General features: G+C 40.5%; 1 protein-coding gene across 1 annotated transcript in view; it reads left to right on the top strand.

Annotated features, from left to right (window-relative positions):
• The window catches only part of ajap1 (adherens junctions associated protein 1), an 84,377-nt gene that overhangs the window by 35,124 nt on the left and 26,041 nt on the right, over positions 1-23,212 (top strand). The window contains exon 2 of the mRNA XM_015967463.3: positions 11,325-12,052. Coding sequence (XP_015822949.1) covers positions 11,325-12,052 — 728 coding nt within the window. The remainder of the gene's footprint in view (positions 1-11,324; positions 12,053-23,212) is intronic.

Raw genomic sequence — 23,212 nt, 5'->3', positions numbered from 1 at the left:
AAGAAGTGCAGAATAAGTTGGAAGTAGATTTTCTTAATATAGTACAGCTTAAACTGGCGCAGAGGACAGAGAGAGAAGTCAAGCTTGGTGAACCCTCCTCCAGTTCTCTTTCATACCAGGGCCAGAAAGCAGAATCTAAAAATACGGCTCAGAAACTTTACATGTTACATCTCCTGTTACATCACTCACTTTCTATGAACATTTCACATGGAGACACTTCAGCAGTTGGACATGCATGATAGAAAGTAATCAAATATCATGTTTGCTGGATTGAAAGTTTATTCCGAACAGGGAAGAATATGTTTTAACCCTCCCACTCTCTTTCCTGGCGGGGTCACCCATGAAGACATTGAGAGGGTTGAGTCTGAGCTTTCAGACCCATACAGCTGGGCATCCCTCTGGGCTATGCTACGGTTTGGTCTGTCACCTACACAAAGTGAAAATGTACTAAACGGTTCTTTCAAAAACTCAAACCAATGTGGGGACTTGCAAATTGTCCATCCACCTCCTGCATGATGGCTGTGAGGCTAAAGGTTGGTTTATGCTTGACGCGTTCGCGAGGTCCGCACGGCTCCGCGCGGAAAGTTGCGCCGTTTTGCGTCATTTTAACAACCACGCCCCTCCACCGAGTCTCTGCACGGCCCAAGATTTCTGCAACGCGCACCTCGGAAAATTTCTAAGCACGCGGACGGACGGACGCGGAAAAACATGGCGGACCAGCAAGAACTAGTATGGCAGAGGTTTGTAAATACAGACATTTGTATGATTCAGCTCTCAGAGATCACCGTGATCAACATGTTGTAAATAATTCTTGGAGAGAAATAGCTCGCACTGTCGGAAAAGATGAGAACGCTGTTAAAAATGCTGAAATGCCATGTTGTAAACATGTCATTTCTACTTCTACTATGGTGTAGTGTTGGGTGCATGCCGTAGAGCTCCATGCTGCCCCGTTCAGTTTGGGAGAATATTGGCTCACCGCAGAGACGAGCCGCACGAACCATAAAAGCTGCGAGTTGTGAAGCGCGTTCCATCCGCGAGCCGCATCACCGCGCAGAAAGTGAATGCGTCAAGCATAAACCAAGCTTTATGCATAAAACACACATTTTTAAAAAATGCAGAAGCACAGATCAAAATGCCTTTTAAGCCCTGGTGGGTCACGTAAAATGGCTTGACGGGCTGGATGCAGCCCGCGGGCCTTGAAATTGACACGTGTGCTTCAAAGACAACAGGCAAAGGAAAACCCTATAGACAGTTGTTTCCCTGCCTTCTAGTTATTCCACATCCAAGGAATGTTTTTCAGCAGACACCAACTACTGCCACCTACAGGCGAGGCATGCCTAAGAATGTGCTTCACAATGCACTGGATTTATTGCTGAAAATGAGGTTATTTGGACCCAAGTTGTATTTTGTTTATTTTTTGTTACTGGGGAAGGATATTCAGTTTTACAGAAACCTTGTACTTTGGATTCCTCCCATAGATCAAAAACATGCATGTTAGGTTTAAATGGCAACCCTAAATTGACCCCAGGTGTAACTGAGTGGTTGGTTGTCACCCTGTGTGACCCTTTCCAGGGTCTTCCCCGCCTCTCTTCCTCGCACCATCTCTCTGCGATCCTTCTGAGGAAAAGCAAACGAGTGTCTGTGAATCAAAGCCCAAGGTGCTTCTTTCATCTGCCGTCTGTCAAGTCTTGGTTGAAATCATCAGTGCAGCAAGTCTTTTGCTGACCTTCAAACCCAAGTCCTCCAGGCCACTGAATGCACTAATTAAAGGTTTGCTCCATAACTTCACAAAGTAATTTGATTCTCAGTGTGTCTGGCTCAAGTGCAGGCTTGGGCGTGCTGAGATCCAGGGCTGAAGATAGCCTGTAGGGTCGCTAAATAATGCAAAAATAAGAGATCATGTGGTTTACCTGCAGCTATGAATTCTCCCAGTTCTTCAGTAAACATGTGCATAATGTTCCCCCTCACCAAAATAACTGCTTTGGCCAAGTTCCACTGTCATAAACTACCTCAACAAGGATTAAATGTCTCACCACTAACAATAAAACTGTGAGGAAGCTCTGGGTGTGTCAGTGTCACACGGCCCACCACGGGGATGTCTTGCCATATTGTGAAAGCTTACCTAAACTTTGGAGTAAGCAATGACAGCATGATGTAGCATGTGCTCATAAAATAGGACACCAGGCACGCGGTCCCATCAGAAAGCAATCTGGTTTGTTCAAGCCTTGACTGTAGCACTTCTGCCATCTGTGCAGAGCACTTCCAAATTATATTTTCATTATGTGGGATGTCAGAGTGGGTTAGTGGTTCGTAAATTATCAAAGTGCAGTTCTTAGAAAATATTACTTCCAGCTTGGATATTTTATCCCAAGCATGTGCTCTTGTGATTACAGTTATATAAGAGGTATGTAATCCAAACACCAAGATCCAGGCAGCACCTCTGAATGTCAGAGTTACACACTAAACGGAGGGGTGGGTTATTGTAGAATAACAATTGCAATGTTTAATTTTACAATTTCAAAATACAGTAATGAAATAATTGTTATAAAAATTTAACTTTGGTTTAGCTAGAACAGCAACACTCCTCTTTCCTGGTTAATTACCTTCTTACATTCTTATATTCGGTTTGAGAAATGCACCTAAAGGAGGCGTCGCCTCTGAGCCGTATCGTTTGGTGTTGGCTCAAGTTTGGCCGAGCCAGCTGGAGTCGTGGCCAAGATTCGGCTGCAGTCCAATGCAATCAATCACGAAATCAATGCAAAATGGCTGTGAAACATTCTACACAGCAATTAGCCGCCATTCTAGTGAATGAGTTCCTTCCCCCAGCGGAGTGACGTTTTGGACACACCCCAGAAACAAGGGGATGCTATCATTACATTTCAATTCTTTTTTTTTTTACATGCTCTGCTTCAAAAACACCTCAAACTCTGCAGTTTAGACAGCGTCAAACAGGAAGTCAAACACAAAAGCAGGTAAAACATCTGGAAATTTTCTAAATGCAGGTAAATGTATGCCATTTCCTGTTAATACCCCCGTAGCCGATGTAAACAAAAGAGAACAGACCAACTATTTTTCTCCTTGCTTATTGTTATGATTGATAGAATTGCTATGATTTTGTGACATCACAAGATCAGCTGTGTCGAATGCTTTTGCTCCTGTTTCGCGTCAGAATTGCCACCTGGTTGGGAATGAGCTTGTGGGTAAAATGCCTCTATAATATTACGTGACTGCTTTCACGGCCGCTGGAAAGAAGAGGTTTGCCATAAATAATGGCTGATTCAAATTCAATGTAATGCAAAGTTTTAACCTGAAGAGGGAGCAATAGTGATAGTTTTAGGCAGAAATTTGTTTTAAATTTTAAATAAGATAAAACATCTAAATAAGGACTGCACATGTCTACAGCACTAGTAAACACTCATTTATACAGCTGATATAGGGGTGACTTGGTCTTTAGCTTTGACGCTAATTTATTGTTTTAATAATAAGCGTTAATAACATATTCAGCCAGATAGGTCTGCAAAAATGGACTCATGTTCCAACATTAATATCTAAGAGACTGGATGTGCAAAACATTTTTCTGGCTCTAACTAAACAGTTCAAGGACGGATTTTATTAAAGCCAAGTTATATGCTTTGTTCAACTCAACAAAGGATATCCTTCAAGAGACACTTTGATTGTAGATCTTCGGCTCTAATCCTCGTTAATAATAGCATTGCATGGTCTAACTTAATCTCTGCTGCCTGCAAAAGTGTCTGTTTGCGAACATGTTTTATCTGGCCTTGGTTTTCAGTAAGTGGCCAAGAAAAAGTTGTTACTTTGAGGTGTAACTTGGTAGAAGTTCTAAATTGTTAATTATAACGAAGTAGTTAAGCTGATTAACTTCATACACGCCTGTAAAATAAAGATTGTTCATGCAGTTTAGCTAACTTAAGACACATTTGCACAATGTGTCTTTGCAATAAGTAGTGGCACAAAGCAGCTTTAAAGAATAAAAATGTAAGCAACAACATTCATTTGGCATAAAGTGATACATTTTTTTAGATAAACATTTGAATGAAGTATCTTTATGAGTTAAGTTTTACTGCTAAACTAGCATTTAGTCTAGAACTAAAACAGCTTCAGACCCACAAAATAGCGATAGTCAAATGATAAATAAATGATAAAAGACCCGCACTTGTATAGCACCTCTCAGAGTAAGGACTCCAAAGCGCTTTACACTACAGTGTATCATTCATCCATTCACACACACATTCACACACTGGTGGTGATGAGCTAAGATGTAGCCACAGCTGCCCTGGGGCGCACGGACAGAGGCAAAGTCCCCAGATATCTGATTTGACGATACAAATATGCTACTAAATAATTCAGAACATGGAAAAAAAGGCTTCAGCTCAAATTCACTTATATCCCATAATTGAATAGAGTATTTTTTTTCAGTCACGCTAGAAATATAGCTTCAGCAATTGTTTTAAAATTAATTATTATTTTTATTGCTGGAATCATCTCAAGACCTTCTGTTTAGCTCCACTGTGGGGTCCCTTTCTGACCTGCATAGTTCCAGATGCTGCTTTCCCAGGTACACCAACACCCTGCCGTAGAGTATTACTACTGTTACACTAAAGGTAGAATGTTTAGTTTGTCTAAAAAACAAAATATACATAGATGTTGAATATGTGAGTATTGACCTTTATATGCAAATAACTGAAACCAGACATTTAAAAGCATAAATAGGAAAATAAATCATATAATTTATTATACTGTAGGGCTATGTCTTTACGTTATAATAATACAAAATACTGTTTTGCATTGAAAACTAACAAATCCCCTTTTTTATCACCTCTCAGCATTTTTTTTTTGACTCTCTCTAAAATTTCATCACAAACAAGCCTCATTCTGAGGGCTAAGTGTTTAGCAAACATGCTCCTTAAGCCTTCACAGCTCGACGTCTCCTGTTGTAAAGTCATCTTAATAATGACAAGCACTTCCCACATTGGCTATTGCATTCATTTGGACGCAGAGTTTAACACCGAGTCATCCCGAGCCTGCAGGTTGGACCGGTGCCAGGATCCTGGTTGGAAGTCAGGGCCAAAACTCTTACAAGACAAATAATCAGCCATATTTTTTACTGTCGATAGTACTCTGACCTTGTCACAGACCTTTGGTGATCGCATCCATCTCCTTTTATGGCTCAATTAAAATGCCATTCTAAATTATTCCTCAGTCAGTAGCTTGGTGGTCCCTCACACCTCAGTGAAAGATAAAAAAGCATGGTATATGCTGTTGTCAGGCCAACAATCTCTATGCTTGAAAATGTAGAATTGGTTTGTTCACTTTATCAACTAAAATAAACAATGCTTATGTTAGAATGTCAATGATGGGCATAATTTCAAAGACATTAGGCATGTTTCCATCACCAGAACTCCAGGGTATTTCCTTGGATGGGGAACTTGACCAGGAGATAGGATGCCCAAGTCCTCTCAGCTGTTGTGTCTCCGTTCAAATCCAGCCCTTTCAGAACTTGCACAGACGTCAGCAAATTGTGACTGCTTTGGCAGTGAGTGATGTCACTGATCAGCCAACTCAAGATGAGACATAGAGGCAAGGTTCCTTGGCATTGAGAAACATTGGCAGTTTTCTAGGCCTCTTTTGTTGTCCGTGACTTCAAATGGTGTTTTTATTTTTGGGACTCTGGTAGTTTGTCCTAAAGTTGAAGTGGTAGCAGCCGGCTTTTTCTCCTTCTCTGATATTATTGATCGGTGAACCTCTCACACCAGTGGTGTTCTATTGCTAAATACATGTGTGCATAATGAGTAGAGGGCCGAGGAAAGTGTGGCAGTTTGGCGAGACCAAGCTCTAGATGGTCCATTTGCTTTTGGTCTGAAACATGCTATTGGCGAAGGATTTAGACAATTGCAAGAGAACCATTATTATTATTATTATTATTATTATTATTATTGTGGTAACCATTCTTTTTACTGTCTGGTAATAACCAGGTAATTACCTGGTAATAAGATGTATTTAATAGTAATAACAGTGTAATTAAATGTAATTACATTGCAATCACCAATATTTACCAGGTAATTACCTGGCATTTACAAGATATTTTTCTGACTATGACCTGGGGTGTACCCAATAATTACCTTGTAGATATGGAGGAATTGTATATTGTGGATTTTAAACCCGGTAGTTAAAAATATTTACCTTGGGTTATCGGGCAATAAGATGTATTTACTAAGTAATAACAGTGTAATTAAATGTAGTTACATTGTAATTACCCAGTGCTTACCAGGTAATTTCCAGGTATAAATTATCACATTATTTACCTGGTAGTTACCTGGTAGTTATCTCATATTTACCTGCTAAATATCAACTAGTTACCTGGTATTAACTAGATATATACTGCAAACCACCATGTATTTCTCCAGGAATTATGATAGTATTATAGCTTATGTATTACCAATCAACCTGTGCAGTGACAGTGAGGGTAGTAATCACTCTGGTCTTTACCTGGTAATTACCAAGAACTTACCCTGTAAGGAAGGTGGAACTGTACTGTAAAAGGAAGCGTGGTTTGTTTCAATCATATTACCATTAGGGGTTGTATGAACTAGTCGACTAGTCGACTTCACGGCTATGTAGTGACTTTTTATGCCTGTCATCAACTAGTCGCTGTCACGTGACACTGACTGACAAGATGCAGTCCTCGGAAAAGACAGCAGGCGATGAGCCCCTGCGTGTCTGGGTCGAGGCGGAGGCGACGCGCTGTGCGGTACTGACACCGGCGGTAAAACGGACATTTAACCAAACTGTGACCTTTTCCCTCTTGCAATTTAACCTTCCCCTCACCCCCATCCTAATCTTAACCAGTTTGCGCATGCAAAGCTCTGATCGTTGACGTGCGCTCCAGACATTGCGTCCTGAGCACCGCCAAATCAGGTGTCACCACCTCAAAAACAAATTAAACACGCGATCGTTCATGTCGGCTCATTTCCTTTCATGTTTTCTGTCTGTTATTTGTGCCTGATGCGTTTCGCTGCTGCGGAGCGAGGCGCATCACCTGTTGTCCTCCGGTGACGCACCCCCAAGATTCCACTATCTCCACTCCGCCCCGCTCCGGCATGAACTCCGCAGCAAAAACGGTCCCGTTGTAGTCGGCCGGCGAGCAGCGGCACTCCGCTGTTTTTGCGGTCGGTAGATCTTTTTAGAACTGCAGTTCAAAGGTAACTCATAAGGTGAATATATATGAACCCAGGTAGCAGTTTTTCTTTAGGATTGAGAGGAGATGCAGGAAGATAATAAACAGACAGGACAGAAAAATAGTCAAATAAAAACAAGTTAGTTTTTGTACCTGGTGGTTGCAACAAACAGACACCACTGAAGGTAATCAGAAGTGAGGAACAGAAAATGAAATAATTATTTTAATGTTTAGAGCAGCAGGAAAGGCTGCAGGCGCATCAGTGAGTTTGCGGCTGCTGCGCAGGGGGAGGGGGGAGATGACTGAAGTAGGATGCAGAAACTACCGTTGTTAAAAGAGATGTGTTAACTTAGAAAATGTGGGCGCAATTTTAATTGTCAAAAACTCCAGCGAACCTACCGACCGAGCCCCCCCACCCCCCCACCCCCACCCCCCCCGTCGCAGCTTCCGGCGTATGACGTCATCAACGACTAGTCGAAGTCGACTCGACTTTCATTACTTGACTGTCGACTTTAAGAAAAATAAAGTCGTGCAGGCCCTAATTACCATGCACTTTCCTGGTAATTGTAGGTTATAATCCGCTAACGTCCATCAGGGTGTGTAGTTTACATGGTACCTGACACATATTTCCCTCGTAATTATCAGGTAAATATCAGAGTGATATTAAAGTTTTACAGAGTAGTTACCCTGTAAGGAAGGTGGAACTGTAGTGCAAAAGGAAGCGTGGTTTGTTTCAATCACATTTCCATGCACTTTCCTGGTAATTAGTAGTAGTGTTACTGGTATGGCAGTTTTAACTGTGTCATTGTTACTTGGTAATAATTCATACTTCCCTAGTAATTACCACATATTTTCTAAAAAAATATCATATCTTAACCTGCTAGTTATCCAGAATTTATTATGTAAGGAAGATGGAACTGTACTGTAAAAGGAAGCGTGGTTTGTTACCATGTATTTTCCTTTACATAAAGATACAATGCATTATGTACACTCCTCCACACAACCTATGGCAAATATGCAAAAACAGATGAACTGTCAAAGAGACAAATTTTAATCCTCTTAATCTGCAAAACAGTGTTGGGCAAGTTACTTCAAAACTGTAATGTATTATTTATTACTTGTTACCCTCATTTTAAAGTAATTCATTACATTACAATATTACTGATTTTAAATTGTAAGGCATTACACTACTTTTGCATTACTTTAAGTTACTTTCACCAAAACAACTTCAATATGAATCTGGTAATCTGACGCTCAGTGAGCTCATGACATATGTGTGGAAAGTGATGTGGTGTCTGAGCTAGGATTGCTGTTAATAACAGTGCTTTAAAATGATTGTTTATAAAATAAAAGCAACAACAATCTGTACTCTCAACACGCTGCCATCTTACATTAACTGAGCAGGGAGTGAGGTGGTGGGGGCTCCAAGCCTATATTTGCCTTGGTCCCCAAATGCCTTGATACGGCACTGGATGTGGGACTGACTTCTGGGGTGATCTGATTCTATCACTTGTATAAATATTAAATGCTTATATATTATTGCTTTTCACTGGTAAAAATGTGTATTGGGGATAAATCTACCTACTTTTTTCTTTTTTTCTTGATTTTATTTGAATAATTTCCTGCCCTTTCTCTCTCTAACCTTCCTGCATGCTGCATGCTCCGTCTTCCAGAAAAAACTGTTTCCTAGACTTCCTACTTTCTAACGATCAGCCAGAGGGATCTTCACATGCGCGGCACTCCAGCAGTAATGAGTTGAAATCACCGGGGTACAGATTATGAACTCAGCTGAGGCAAAGCACGTCAGAAAAGCACAAAATACCAGAGAATATGCGCTGATATGAACGGTTGCAAGTGAATTATTTTGTTTTAGTGGAGCGATTTTGTGAATGTTACAGCGGCCGCGTGCAGGACGCAGCTGAGCCGTTACCGCAGCGTCCTCTCTGCCCGCAAAGCTGAGTCCATAAATGATGTAATATATGCAGATACTGGATCTTTCTTCAGGTTTCCCGCAATTTGAATTATTAAGGAACACATCTTGATTCTGGGTTTAAAAATGCATTGTAATTACCGCGTTACTGACACATGTACCGAGTAAATATTACCATTTTCTTTCCCTGTAATGCCTTACATTACCACATTACAGCAAAAAGCAATGCATTACATTAATTAATTACCTTTGTACCGCATTACTCCCAACACTGATCTTTTTTTATTTTGATTTTTTGTCTTAATTGAGAATGAACAAGTCTGTCTTACAAATATTAAAGGGCCTTTAGCAGGTCTGATAGAAACATCCTTCCAGAGGTGGGTACTCCAGTCCCCGATGGCCAGTATCCTGCATCTTTTTCCTGTTCCAACACAGTTGATTTACCTGTGAGCAGCAGCTCATCAGGCCCTGCAGAAGCCGGTTAATCACCTGGTGATTGAAATCAGGTGTGTAGAAACAGGGAAAACACTGAAACATGTAGGATAGTGGCCCTCAAGGACCAGGATTGCCCATCCCTTTAGGTGACACTCCAAAAATTTGAATATAGTGCTAAAGTTAATTGATTTCAGTTATTCAACTTAAAAAGTAAAACTAATACATGAGACACTCGTTATGAAACATTTCAAGTCTTTATTTGTGATAATTATGAAGATTATGGTGAATGTTCTGTATTTGTATAGCACCTTTTCGGGTTCTACAGCCCCCCAAGGGGCTTTACCACACATTTGGTCTAACACACACACACACACACACACACACACACACACACACACACACACACACACACACACACACACACACACACACACACACACGTAATAAACACATGACGAATCACCATGAATCAGCATTTTTCTACAGGACCTGCTTTCCTGTTACACATTGCCTCATTAAAACTAACTACAAATGACAGAGCTGACTCGCACAGGCCCGCTTTATAATTAGATGAGCAACAAAAGTCTTTGGGCTGCCTTGCACAGCTGACAAACCTGTTTGCACTTTTTAGACTGTCATCACCTCAGCGAGGCTCCTAAAATGAGCCTTCCTTCTGGGCTTAAATCGGCCAAGGACAGCAGAGATTCAAGATAGCCCATAATAAGGTTTCTCCCTTCTGAATCAATGTGTGGCTTTGTCCAGGGGCCACTGAAGGTTGTCTTGCAAAACAGCCAACTGCCGGGTCTCAGTCTGAATACACAGCCCATCTATCACCTTGCCATCAGAAGTGAAGTTTTTACACCAACAGCAGCTGGTCGTTGCTACTCAGTAAATTAATGCACTGCCTCTGAAAAGGTGAAAGTTTCTGCAGTATCACTTTGTCTCTTCTTCCAGTAGAGCATAGTATCTCCCAAATGTAGCTCTGCATAATCAATCTGCCCTTTGGGAATCAGATGACTTTGTGTCTGGGGGAGATGATGCTGAATATGACGATCAGCTGATGCATCGTTGACCTTGTATGTTGTAATCATCCCTGGATTGATATGAATCTGTAAAATCATGGGAGAAGTTTTAGTTTTCAGCAGCATTTCATTGGAAAAAAAAGCACAAATTCTGAAGTGACTTTGGCTGATTTTTCTACTGTAATTTAAGAAGTGATTTATGAAACCCATAACTGTATGAAATGACCTGAGTATGTTTGAGGTAGAGGGGTAAAATGCCAAAGTCCAAGTTCACTGAGAAACCATGTTTTACTTGTATTAGATGGGGAAACACGGATTAGAAAAGCAAATCATACCTACTTCACACTGAAAGTTAGACTCACCCATATTGGCTTATGACGGGAAAGGCTGTTGGTAGTTTGGCATCCAGGAGAGAGTAGAGCATGTCTCAGCTAGTGGTAGCTAACTGCAAGCATTAGCTACTCCACCACATAGCACAAGCCTGAATAAGTTCTGCTATCTGTGGAGATAAAACATCAACGTTGCAGAGCAAAGAGAGCTTTTATCCCCATAGATCAATTCACAAGGCATCCCTTTATACTAGAGAACATTGCAAATGCATTGAAAAATTGTATGAATTGGGTCTTTAAGAAATGAGCAGAAGCTGCTAATGTGTGTAACTGTTCAGTAACTCAAAGATGGAGGTTAATCTAACTTAACTGAAACAACTTTTCTCATTTATTTTTTGCTGTTTTTTCTGCAGCTCATCCTCTTTGAGGCCAGGCAGCTGTGTGGGACACTGGGTGTGGATTCTGCTGGCCATGACTCACCTCTCCCCGGACTTTTCCGTGTGCAGCCCTCTCAGACAGGGTCTGGGGATCAAACTCACACCTAAATCGGTGCCTCGCTCCCGGCCTCGCTTGCAGCCTCTCTGGGATATGCCCAACAAGCTCCACTGGAGAACAGTGAACCCATTAGCACGCCGGCTTCTCCACCCTGTCTCTCCACCTCAAGACAACAAGGTGGGAATTTGGCCAAAAGTCAAAAGTCAAAACCATCGAAAGCTGGCACATAAGGGACAAGTGGCATGTAAGGAGTGCCGGTTGAGATACTCTCAAACAGAAACAGGTGATCCTTTGGCTGGAATAGCAGAAGCTCCGGTGGCTTTATCGAGTGGGAGGTTGTTAATTAGAGCCAAGAGGCAGCTGAAATGGGAGAGCTTTGACAAGTCTCAGGAGGGCCGGACTACCACAGTGGCTGGATTTATTGACTGGGGCCCGACTGGGAATGATAGCATATATGAAGACAAAGGGGAAGTCAATGTGACGCTGGCCGCCAGGGCCTCATCGACCACAATGACAACAACCGCTAGCACTACCACACAAAGGACGTTCACTGTAACGACCACAACAGAGTCCAAGAGCACCACCAAGTCCGCTAACAGCAAAGCAGAGACTCCCAAACCAATAAAGCCATATGTGGAAACACCAGGTAAGGCTAAGCAAAATAAAAAATCTGAACAAATCACTGATTGTTTTAAGGTTCAAGTAAAAGAAACAAACTGGTAACTAGAAATTAAGATCACTTTCATTGATAGTGTTTTGTTTGCAAGAACTTAGAAGAAGTTTCTTTCCATCAGGACTTTAACCTCTGAGCTGTTCTGTGTGAATCAACAACACGCGGACATTTTACAGCCATCATCATCAAACGATTGTGTGCTGACAGTACCGCGGAGGCTGAAACGTGAAATGGGATCACATTCTTTAGTTTTGATAGCTGATATTCCTTCTTGTGTATGCAATGGCATCAAAAACGACTGACATCCATTGATGCTCCTTGTTGACAAGTAAAAAGATGAATCAGGCAACACGATGCGTCACGCAGGATGAAGAGATGAAATGCATCCAGAGTTAGGAATATTCCAGTCTGGCAAAGAAGGACAAATATGTGTCTTGTACCTCACTCACTGCAAGATGATCTCTTTTTATCTCTTCACTGCAAGGATTGAGTTTTATTCAGGCATGATCTTGTCCATAAATGTCTTCATATCAGGGATGTTTGACCCAAAGAAGCTGTTTTTAACAGACGAGCGGGGAGTGAGCACAGCACTGTTCTTTTAAGTGAAAGTGTTTTAGGTCACACCTCAGACTCGTCATTGTGAAGAGAGTCACCGATGTTGCCCTGTGAGAGCAGGATCGGGTTGTGGGCTGTGTGCGTGCTGTGTGAGGTCAAGTAAATGAGAAGCAGGAAGTTTGGCATGCATCTTTGAGGAGATCGGTTACGGACTAAATGCATTTTCCTTCCACCTGCTTTGCACGTAACCATTAAAACTGAAGGCTGATGTTGAGTTGGACGTCCACACCTGGATCAGCATGTGTCCTGCAGGGATGCCCTGCAGCAGCTAGGGTTTTGTCTCCAGGGTTGGGGACAGTTATTGAGGACAATGTGCCATTAAACAAGTTAAGTGTTCATGATTTAAATTTTGCATTAAAACAAATTATTTTCAGTGGAATAAACAACAACTAAAAAAATGCACAAATTCTGTTTTTTTAAGGACTGATATTGAATTCTGATTCATGTGAAAGAACTCTGTTTAAATAAATACTTAAAATACCTGGTTAACTTAAAAAATACCATTTTGAAAGTAAAAAATCTCCCCACGGAAGATCTGTTTTTGCTTACACTAATTAGTACTAATTACTATTAATACGTACTAATGCCTACTATCAGTACTTGGCAATCATTTATTATGTGGAAACATATTCAGTCATTTATTGTTGCAAGGCAACATACCTAAAATAAAAAAGTTAATAAAGAAGCAAAAAAAAAATCAGATTTTGAGTTTCAGATTGACCACACAGAATAAAAAGATTATCTTGAAATGTGGTTAGAGATATTTCTTTTTCTTATCTTTTTTATTTCTGTGTAAAATAATAATTTTTAATTTTTTGTTGCTACGTTTAATGTATGTTTTTTTTCCTATTTTCGCTGCTTTCATGTGCAAATGTGTGCAATTTGCACATACATGCCAGTCTTACTACAAAGACTGGTTTCACTTCAGAAACAACCTACAGTATTTTAGTTTTTACTGTAAAATAAAACAGACAGGCTCCGTGATGCAGCTAACACACCTACAACACTTGTTTTTACTCTTATAATTCTAAAAGTTCACAAGGGTTCCCTGCCCAGCAGGCTGAACTTCCTTAAAAGGGTTGTCTTGGCTAGAAGCTAATCGCTAGCATTAGCACCTCCATAACACGGCAGAATTCCTTCAAGCTTTTTGTGGAAATAAAACATCAATGTTGCAAAGCAAACATAGTCGGTGGTAGAGTTGTGTTGCTGTTAGCCAACTGGAGGTGAGATGTCCAAATATCAGGAAATAAGACTTAAAATTCCCTTCCTCCGGCTCACTTCTATGTCCTCGAACAGGACCATCTGAACTTTTATTCCCCAATCAGGAATGTTTTAAAAGGAGTTTGAACAAAGTGAGTGATTAAAATGGTTAACAAATCAAATCAAACTTTATTTATAAAGTGCTTTTTCTACAAGGAATGCAACTTAAAGTGCTACAGATTAAAACAACTCTATAGAACCCTCATTCCTATTCCTCCTACTCCAATTTAAAAGCATTGGCACAGTCATACCATACCCCCCTCCCCCAACCTTGTACACACACACACACACACACACACACACACACACACACACACACACACACACACACACACACACACACACACACACACACACACACACACACACACACACACTAACATCAGTAAAAACAACATTGGGCTGAGTTCAGATGATCCAGATATGGTAGAGCAAGGAAACACCATCAGAGGAGCCATCTGCCCCTGCAGCAGCAAGGTAACCACAGCAGCCGAGGTACCAACGCAGGGGAGGAAATAGACTCCACCTCCACACAAGCACTACCCGGAGAGCACCCAGGCAGCAATAGTTGACCACCGCCCCGAGGCAGAGGGCCCCCATGGAGGAAACATTGGAACAAAGATTAATATTTATTATAATTTCATTTATTGATTTACTTACTTTTACTATTTTGTTAGATCCTGTTATTTTATATTGTGTCTTATATGAAAAAGCACTGGGCCTAAAATTGAATGCTGGGGCACACCACATGTAACCCTATGAACAGCCACACTTTGTACAAGCATGCATACAAACACACACTCAGTACTACAGTATTCAACATTTGAAGTAATACTTTTACCTAAATAATGATGTAACTTGTATTGGTGACCTTCCACGGTTAAAATTTTCACCTGAGAAAATCAGGGTTTGGTTAAAGCAGAGCAGGAGCCTCTCAATAACTAAAACAGGGTTTTCTTTAGTAGCTATTTCAGACTTGTGTCTCTGACAAGTTATTGCTACATGGGATTTATTAGACGTGAGCACAGAGATAGGAGAGACGCAAATGGCTGAAGCAGGCTTGCAGGAAGCCGAATGCAAAAGCAAGCCGATGATGCAATAAACATGCAAATTAGCACCTGAAATATTTACTGACATTTAACTATTTCTTTTATCAGACTTTACTGCCTCAAATGTGTGAAACTGAATTTCAACAAGTGCTTTAAGAGTTGCAAACCTAATTTAGAATTCTTGATATTAAACTTTAAACAAAAACTGACTTGTGAACACATTCTTTTGAGATGTGAACATGTATAACACCTTTCATGAACATTGCGGTGCAGTGAGTGGCCCCTTCTCATGGTGAATATGTCCTTGACTATTGAGAGGCTTGCGTGCCTGAAACGCTGAACATGGGCCCATGTGACATTTATGGGCAGTTCGTCCATGCAGAAGCAATCCATGACAGTCATACCTCTCCGCTAGGCATGTCACAATTAACATGCCATTACATTTATGGAGAACATGACTCCTTCATAGATGTAAATGAAAAATGAGTCATGTTCAGCATCGTATGAATGCCAACTGGGCTAATTAAACTTGTGCTCATTGGTGTGATAACGGAAATGTCATCGATGTGAGCACTGAACAGTAAATGTGATGGAAGTCTTTGGTTACCTTCCACTTTTTTCCCTTTAAGATGACTTAAGATGCTGGTGAATTAGTCACATATGATGTAAGCGTGTTAACACTTTACCTTCACACCTAAGTTGTATTGCTATATAATAATGACTGGGCTGTAATTGGTAGCCTAGCATAGCAACAATGTTGCGTAGAAAAACAGTCTTAAAGATGGTTGTGAAATTGCTCTGTGTGTGAAGATCACACTTTCAATAATTGCATACGAACTGTTCCTGTTCACTAGTATTTCCTCTATTAAAGGAACCCTAACCCATTTAAATTCAGTTACCTTGTTGACTTTAGGCAGCTTGGTGCGTGTAATGCAGCATACAAAAAAGTCTGTTACCTGCTTTCGAAACTGTTTGTTCTGATAAAAGCTGGTCATAGCACGTCATAAACACACCACCTTAAATTTAAATGTTATAACCCACTTCAAAATTGGCAATAATAAATGTTGGCTATGGCAATACTAACCACAAAACAATGCTAGCCTGTGCTACTGCTAACACTAGCATAAGCTGCCACGAATGTGCTTGTTGGACATTAATAAGTATCTTATTGTAATTTGTATGGGTGGGGGAAAACAGAAGAGGAAGAAGAATGTTGGAGGACAATAAATTTCCCAGGATGTAGTGTTATTATCCATACTATGAGTGCAAGATGGATCCACAGCTCTCAATCCTCAGCTTAGAAATCTAGACAGACAGTAGCATGTCAGTCTAGCCACGCCCCATTGGAGTCCCAGCAGGTCCAAACAGTCTATTGGTTTAGTGGGCCAATCACATTGCTCTACCAGTTTGATGAGCCAATAATAGTGCTCTACCAGTTTAGTGGACCAATCACAACGCTCTATCAGTTTGCTGGGCCAATTACAACGCTGTTTGGTGGACCAATCATAGCGCTCCTCCGGTTTAGTGGGCCAATAACAGTGCTCTGTCGGTTTGCTGGGCCAGTATTTGTGTTATCAACCGTGTATGGCGGACTTACCCGTTGACTGACATCAGTAGTAGTGAGTATGTCATGTTTGCTGTCCAGTAACATGTGGACAGTTTGAAAAACAACTGTAGATCCTGCTCCACAACCAAGCTCTGTCCATGGGTCGTGGCCAGACTATACTAACATATGGTTTGCAGGCTACGCGATCTGCTCCATAACCAGCCTGACTCTCACTGATTATCCAAACTCCTGTAACCGGAATCAGCCGGCCCAACACGCACTTCCTCGATAGTGCTGAGGAGGCATTTATCTTCTCAAAGCCGACATAAAGTCAAACATGGTGGCTGGACGATTTGTTTTTTCCACTGCCAGAGCTTTCCTTTTTGTTTTAGATACTCTGTAACAGATGTTGTATATTTTAAACTGAGAAAAAAAGATGTTTGAATACAAACAAGAAGTTAGATGGACTGTTACTGTTGCATTAGAGGGCTTGTCCTAGACCCAAAGTGTAATAAATGCCGTTACACTACAAAATTATTTCAGAAAGACTTTAAACAGCATATTAAAAAAGGGAACACCACCCAAACCCTTTCAGACATTCAAACATATGGCATTTCCATTTCTGTTTGCCCTTCTAGATTTCCGTTTTATGAATGCATTCTTAACCAGGGGTCACCAACTCTCATCCTCAGGGCTACATCCTTCTTCAACACAGCTGAATGAAATGAGTGTAGGAGCCCCATAAAACTCTAAAATGATCTTAGATTTAGTGAAAATCAACCCTGAACCGCTCCCTATTTTCTTTTTCTCTTTCCTGTCACATCCCTGAAGGTCACAGTCAAAAATACACGTCCACTGATTGTGATGAGGCTGTATAGATTTGAAATGGCGGTACATACTGTAATAGTTTTGTCAGCATCCTTGGTGATCTTTTGATTGCTTCCTTGATTGGGGGTAAGACCACCTGTGATTAAAGCATTGACCTGATATTAGGAGGAAACCCGGCAATGGCTGACTGAATGGTAGCAAAGACAGAAAGGGAGTATTTTGGGAAGTTTCTTTTGTCTAAATCAGTGCACACCATGGTTTTAGTAACACATTTGTCTGAGCAGCTGAACAGAAGGATGTTTTGAAGAAAAGCCTCAGTAATACTGCTGTAAAAGACTTCCCTTTGCCTTCACAACACATTAACCCACGTCTGCCTCAAATTAGCCCCAAAGCAAAAGATATAATTACCACATCAACAGCACAGCCTTGAATCACCAATGAAACCATTGCAAAAGATTTTCTGTCCCTTTTTGTTCAAGTCTTCACGGGATGTTTTTACTTTTATATACTAAAAATAATTTTGATAAGGGTAATCCAAATCTGATTAGAGGACATTCCCTAAATTACTACATACAACTCCCTAAACTGAATGATTTTAATCAAAGTAAGACAAACAAAACCTGTGAAACAGTTTGATTCATAACTTTGTTACATTTATTAACCCTTTGATGCATGAATTATGAAATCTTCAACCATGATTTTTTTAACAATTTTTTTCATTCGTCTTTAGGTGTGAATGAAACAAATTTCAACAAATATTTTTTGTAAATTTTTATAATTTACAAATAATTTATTACATGTCCACTTCAGTGGACAGCGTGCATTCTGAGCATGAAATATGTTGGCTTGGCTTACCGAAGTCCAAATGGAGGGGCTCAAATGAAATAAAGTCTTCAACAGCTGTGCTTAATAGCAAAAACAAATAAATAACAATTTTGAGTACCTGTCCACTGTAGTGACCATTATGCATCAAAGTGTTAATAAAACTTGGGCCTGTGGGATAGTTTAAGCAAAAATGTTAATAAATCCCTTTAGAGAACGGATAGTGTATTCAGCACATGCATTGTGTCTTATTTTTTCCCCTATATCATATATTGTAGTGGATTAATGCAGGGGTAAATGAAACCATTTAGGAGCACTTCATAATTTATTTTATTTATAAAATATTTCAGGCGACAGTGGTGATCTGGGGTCAGCACGAGGAGAAAAGTGTGCCAGCAGATGATCATCATGTTCATTTCAACAACCAAATCATTTTGCTCAGAACATTTTAATTGAAGTAATGCACACCGAGTTTTACTGTACATTAAAGCAGCTCTGTATCTCAGACCCATTCTGTTTATGCAGCGTCTAACACCCAGAATAAAAACAGCAATTCTGCATCCACAGCATCAGCAGTGAGCTGCAGTTTGAAGTACTTAGCGAGAATGATCGTTAGCTTACAACAAGCTTTTTGCAGTCATTTGGGTGAAATCATTTATTAGAACAAGAGCTTCCAAATGTGTTTTACTGCAAAAAATCTGAAAGAAGCAGCTTATTTTCAGCTATTTTTCTAATCTTTGTTTTAATTGCTAAGTAGACAGAAAACATCCAACAGTACTTTCAGCTGTATGTTAATTTAATCCCATGTCCTGTTTTCTTTCCTGCTTATGTTGGCAATATTTCTGTGTTTAATATCTAGTTTTGTGTTTATTGCACCAAGTAACATGGGATACTACAGTGGCATTTCGGCAAAACGAGCTAGCATAAACATTTTTGTGCCTCTTCACAACGTTGTAACATAGTGTAGCTATAAATATATTGTGGAGATAAAAAAAAAGTGTCTCTAAAAGCCTCAGCCAATAACACAGCTCGGACTGAAACCGACGATTTGACCATCCAGTTGTCTGTCTCACCGAACTGCTGCACTTCCTCATTTACCTGGGTTCTGCCCTCACTGCGCTCATGTGTTTAGCAAACAGAACACCACTGGTGAGAGGTTCAGAGAAGGAGAAACAGCCGGCTGCTACCACTTCAACTTTAGGACAAACTATCAGAGTCCCAAACAGAAAAACACCATTTGAAGTCACAGACAACAAAAGATGTTTGGATGTAGAAAACGATGACTGATGTTTAGCTTTCTCATCTCGTTTTGTTTGGCATTGCAGCTTTAAAAGTAGTAGTTAGAAAACACGTTTAGAGAAATTTGTTAAATACTTCCACCAAGTTTACTGACTTTAGAGCTGCAGGGAGGACATGCCAGAGAGCAAGAGCAATGGCTGAAAATGCACTCTGGCTCTCAGTTTTCATTCTGGTGTGAGGCACAAGCAACAGGCCACGATCGCCTGATCTCGGCGACCTTTTCGGCACATGGGGGGTCAGTAGGTCTGCTATGTAGCTAAAGGCTTGATTGTGCAGTGCACTTAATGTCAAGAGCAAGATTTTATAGATCATGCCAATCAACCAAATGGGAAGCCAGTGTAGCTGTACTGGTTGAGGTCTGGCATGGGAGTACTTTGGAGATTGTAAGAAGTCTGACTGCAGCATTTTGAACAACTTAAAACATGATCCAGTGAGGCAGAAATCCAACAGGAAAAGAGGGAGTTAGAATAGTCAAGGCTTGAGGAGACAAAAGCAAAGATTATTATTTCCAGTTCAGGTTTAGAGACAAAATTACGCTTTTGTGCAAAATGATGTTAATGAGCATAGCAAGTTAGTCTCCAACTGAGCATGCACATCCAATGTGCAACCAGTATTTAAATTAACTCCAACATTTCTAGTGCTTAGCCTTACAAATGATGGACCTAGTGCCTCGCTCATCACTTGAATGTGAATGTCAGAGGAGCAAACAAGAATGTTGTCATTTTGGTGAATATATTTTATTGCCAATTAGGAGTTCAGGGAGCTAAAACTGTTTAATAACAGGTTCTCGTGGCTTGAAAGAGACGTATAATTACACTAACCAGTATGTGGCCTACTCTAAAGCCTTTTGTTAGCAGTTCGCAAACCGGTCCATCTGTGTTTCCTCTTCAAAATTACCTTTAAAAAACAAATAATTTACTAAAGTGGTAGAGATTCAAGGCCAATGTGCCACTCATAATTTAGTGGTAATAATAAATCAAATGAGATTGAATTTGTAAAATGATATGAAATCAAATACAGTGGCGCAGTGGTTAGAGCTGTTGCCTTGCAGCAAGAAGGTCCTGGGTTCGCTTCCTGTCCTGGGATCGTTCTGCATGGAGTTTGCATGTTCTCCCTGTGCATGCGTGGGTTCTCTCTGGGTACTCCGGCTTCCTCCCACAGTCTTAAAACATGACTGTTAGGTTGATTGGTCTGTCCGAATTGTCCTTAGGTGTGTGTGTGTGTGTGTGATTTGTTTGTCCAGTGTGTCTCTGTGTTGCCCTGCGATGGACTGGCTCTCTGTCTAGGATGTACTCCGCCTGATTGCCCATTGACCGTTGGAGATAGGCACCAGCCCCCCCGCAATCCTACGTGGACAAGCGGGTTCAGAAAATGGATGGATGGATGGATGAAATCAAATAAAGGACAAATTTAGGAGAAAGATGGCTGCTTATTCCATCTTCTGCATGAAATGTTCCTTCACTTTTAACCAACTGCCAATAAGATCCGGGCTTTAAAGATGTCATGTGACCCTTCACACTTTTCAAAATGTGTCACGCGTGTCCCACTGATCAACCTAACCATTCAATGGGTCAACAGGGTGGTTGTGAGCTGTTTCCCTACATTCAGTGAGATGTTGTGACCTTGCAGCACACGTTGCAAATGTCTGTCAAAACCACGAGTGGAGCATTGCAAGGGGTAAATGTAGGAATTGTTTTGTTAAACTTAGAAAAATAATAAAAAATTAATGCTTGATAGTTTTTGCATAAAACCCTTTTTAAAAACCACAAGTATGTCCTAAAGAAACATTTGTAAGTCTTGAACAAATAATCAATTAGTAGTAGTTTTAGTCACTCCAGACAAAGCCTGGGGAGGCAGTGATGCAATTAATTTAATGTGGTGGCATCTGCAAGTACACCATCAACATGTCTTCCTCTCTTTGTATAGAAATGCTGTAAATTTATCAAAAACAGTTTATCTAGGAATCTCCAACTAAAACAAGAACAAAAATGGCATCTTCATTCTAGATTTTTCATGCATTTTAAACATTTGATTTGAATAAGTTTTACTTCCTCTTTTGTTTTAAATGGTTATCATATACCCCAACATTGTCTTTGCGTGCCTATATTCTTTCCACATGCTGCAGCATAAAGTTTAATTATATTAAGAATACTTGACCTGTTCATGTTTGAGGCTCTTAATGTGAAGTATTGAAGGAAGCTCTGTGTGATCAAAGCTCACATCATTCATTACAACAGCAATACAGCTTGTGCTATTTTCTCAACATGTTGGCTTCCTTATGGAAATATTTTGACATCTCATCTAAACTTTAACCTTGACATTGGCATTTCAAATGCAGGAATCACCCCCATTCCCTTTTGAGGGTTCCCCACCAATGTTGTAGTAACAGGTGTTGAAGGAATGAAGAGTATCATAGGAGGCTGTAGTAATAGTTTGCATTTAAGTTTTAATGCTGCTTCTTAATAATTTCAATATCAAATATGTACCAGTAATGTAATTATGAGTGGACGCAGTATCAGTACTGCAAAGGTTTCTCAATAATAAAACATGATAAAAATGCAGTTTTAGCTGTAGATGCCACTAAAAAAAATAAACTCCCATTCCATCAAATTCCCACAGCCAGAGTTTTGTGAACATCCTGGTAACAGAACATGTGTGTGCATCATAAATGGCATTGCCACTGCAGGGTTCATTAATATTTGGTCCATTTCTACTGCAGGAACTTTCAGGCGATTTTACCAAATCTTCACAGTTTGACCAGGACATTCCAGCGACCATCCGAGTTCCTGAACTGGGATATCTACTTGGAAATGGGCTGGTAGAGTCTGGGTGGGATTTGTGGCTAATATGCTGGTGAAAGCTCTTCGGTCTTATTGTGTTAAAGTGGTTGTTTTGATTAGATGAAGGAGGGTGCGACCTACAGACTAACAACATAAATGACTCATCAGTGTTATGGGAGGAGGGGTATTCATAGGTAGTGTCAGCTCGTTAAGCATCAGAGAGCCACAGTTTATAAGCTCGACTCTCATATTCCAGTCAGAATTGACAAAGCTCCTTGGGTGAGAAGCCAAAGAAGAGCAGTTGCCTTCATTTGAACCATTTGTGGTTAACTCATGCTGACTGATTGTAGCTGGGGAATGATATAAGCTGATTTTGCTAAAATTGGTAGAGTTGCTGGCAAAGCAGAATGGAAGGAAATTAGGCTTCAAAATCACTGTTTCTAAACTCCTACATTACAAAATGTGCTGCTAATCCTTTCGCAGTACCAACATTTGCGCTGTGTGATCTCCTACATAGCGTCATAGAAAAAAAAATTCTCTGGTCGCTAAATGCCACATTAAATGTCTCACAGGCGCTCTCTTCGACCCTTGAATGGATTAAATTATGCCGTGCCTGGACAAAGTTTGTGGACACCTTTTGGCACTTACAAGTAACATTTACTGCTGATACGGTCTCGATAGGCTGACACCTAGGCTAAGTCCCGAGAGGACCTGCATCTATGGAGACGCAACAGCTGAGAGGACCAAGCATCACCTTCCTCACTCCCAGAAATTTCCCAGAGGTGGAACAGCAGCTGATGCTGTTGTTTTTCAAGCGTATGTGTATTTAGCTGCAGATTTGGGTCAAACTATGTTTTCTTGCATTAGCAGCTACTTGTTAATGAATTCTAAAAGAGGAGGGTGTACTTGCTTAAACAGATGACTCGTTCTTAAA

This window comes from Nothobranchius furzeri, chromosome 15, assembly GCF_043380555.1.
Source record: "Nothobranchius furzeri strain GRZ-AD chromosome 15, NfurGRZ-RIMD1, whole genome shotgun sequence".
NCBI classification, from domain to species: Eukaryota; Metazoa; Chordata; class Actinopteri; order Cyprinodontiformes; family Nothobranchiidae; genus Nothobranchius; species Nothobranchius furzeri.
The sequence above is the reverse complement of the archived record's forward strand: the minus strand, read 5'-3'. Positions and strand labels throughout refer to the sequence as shown.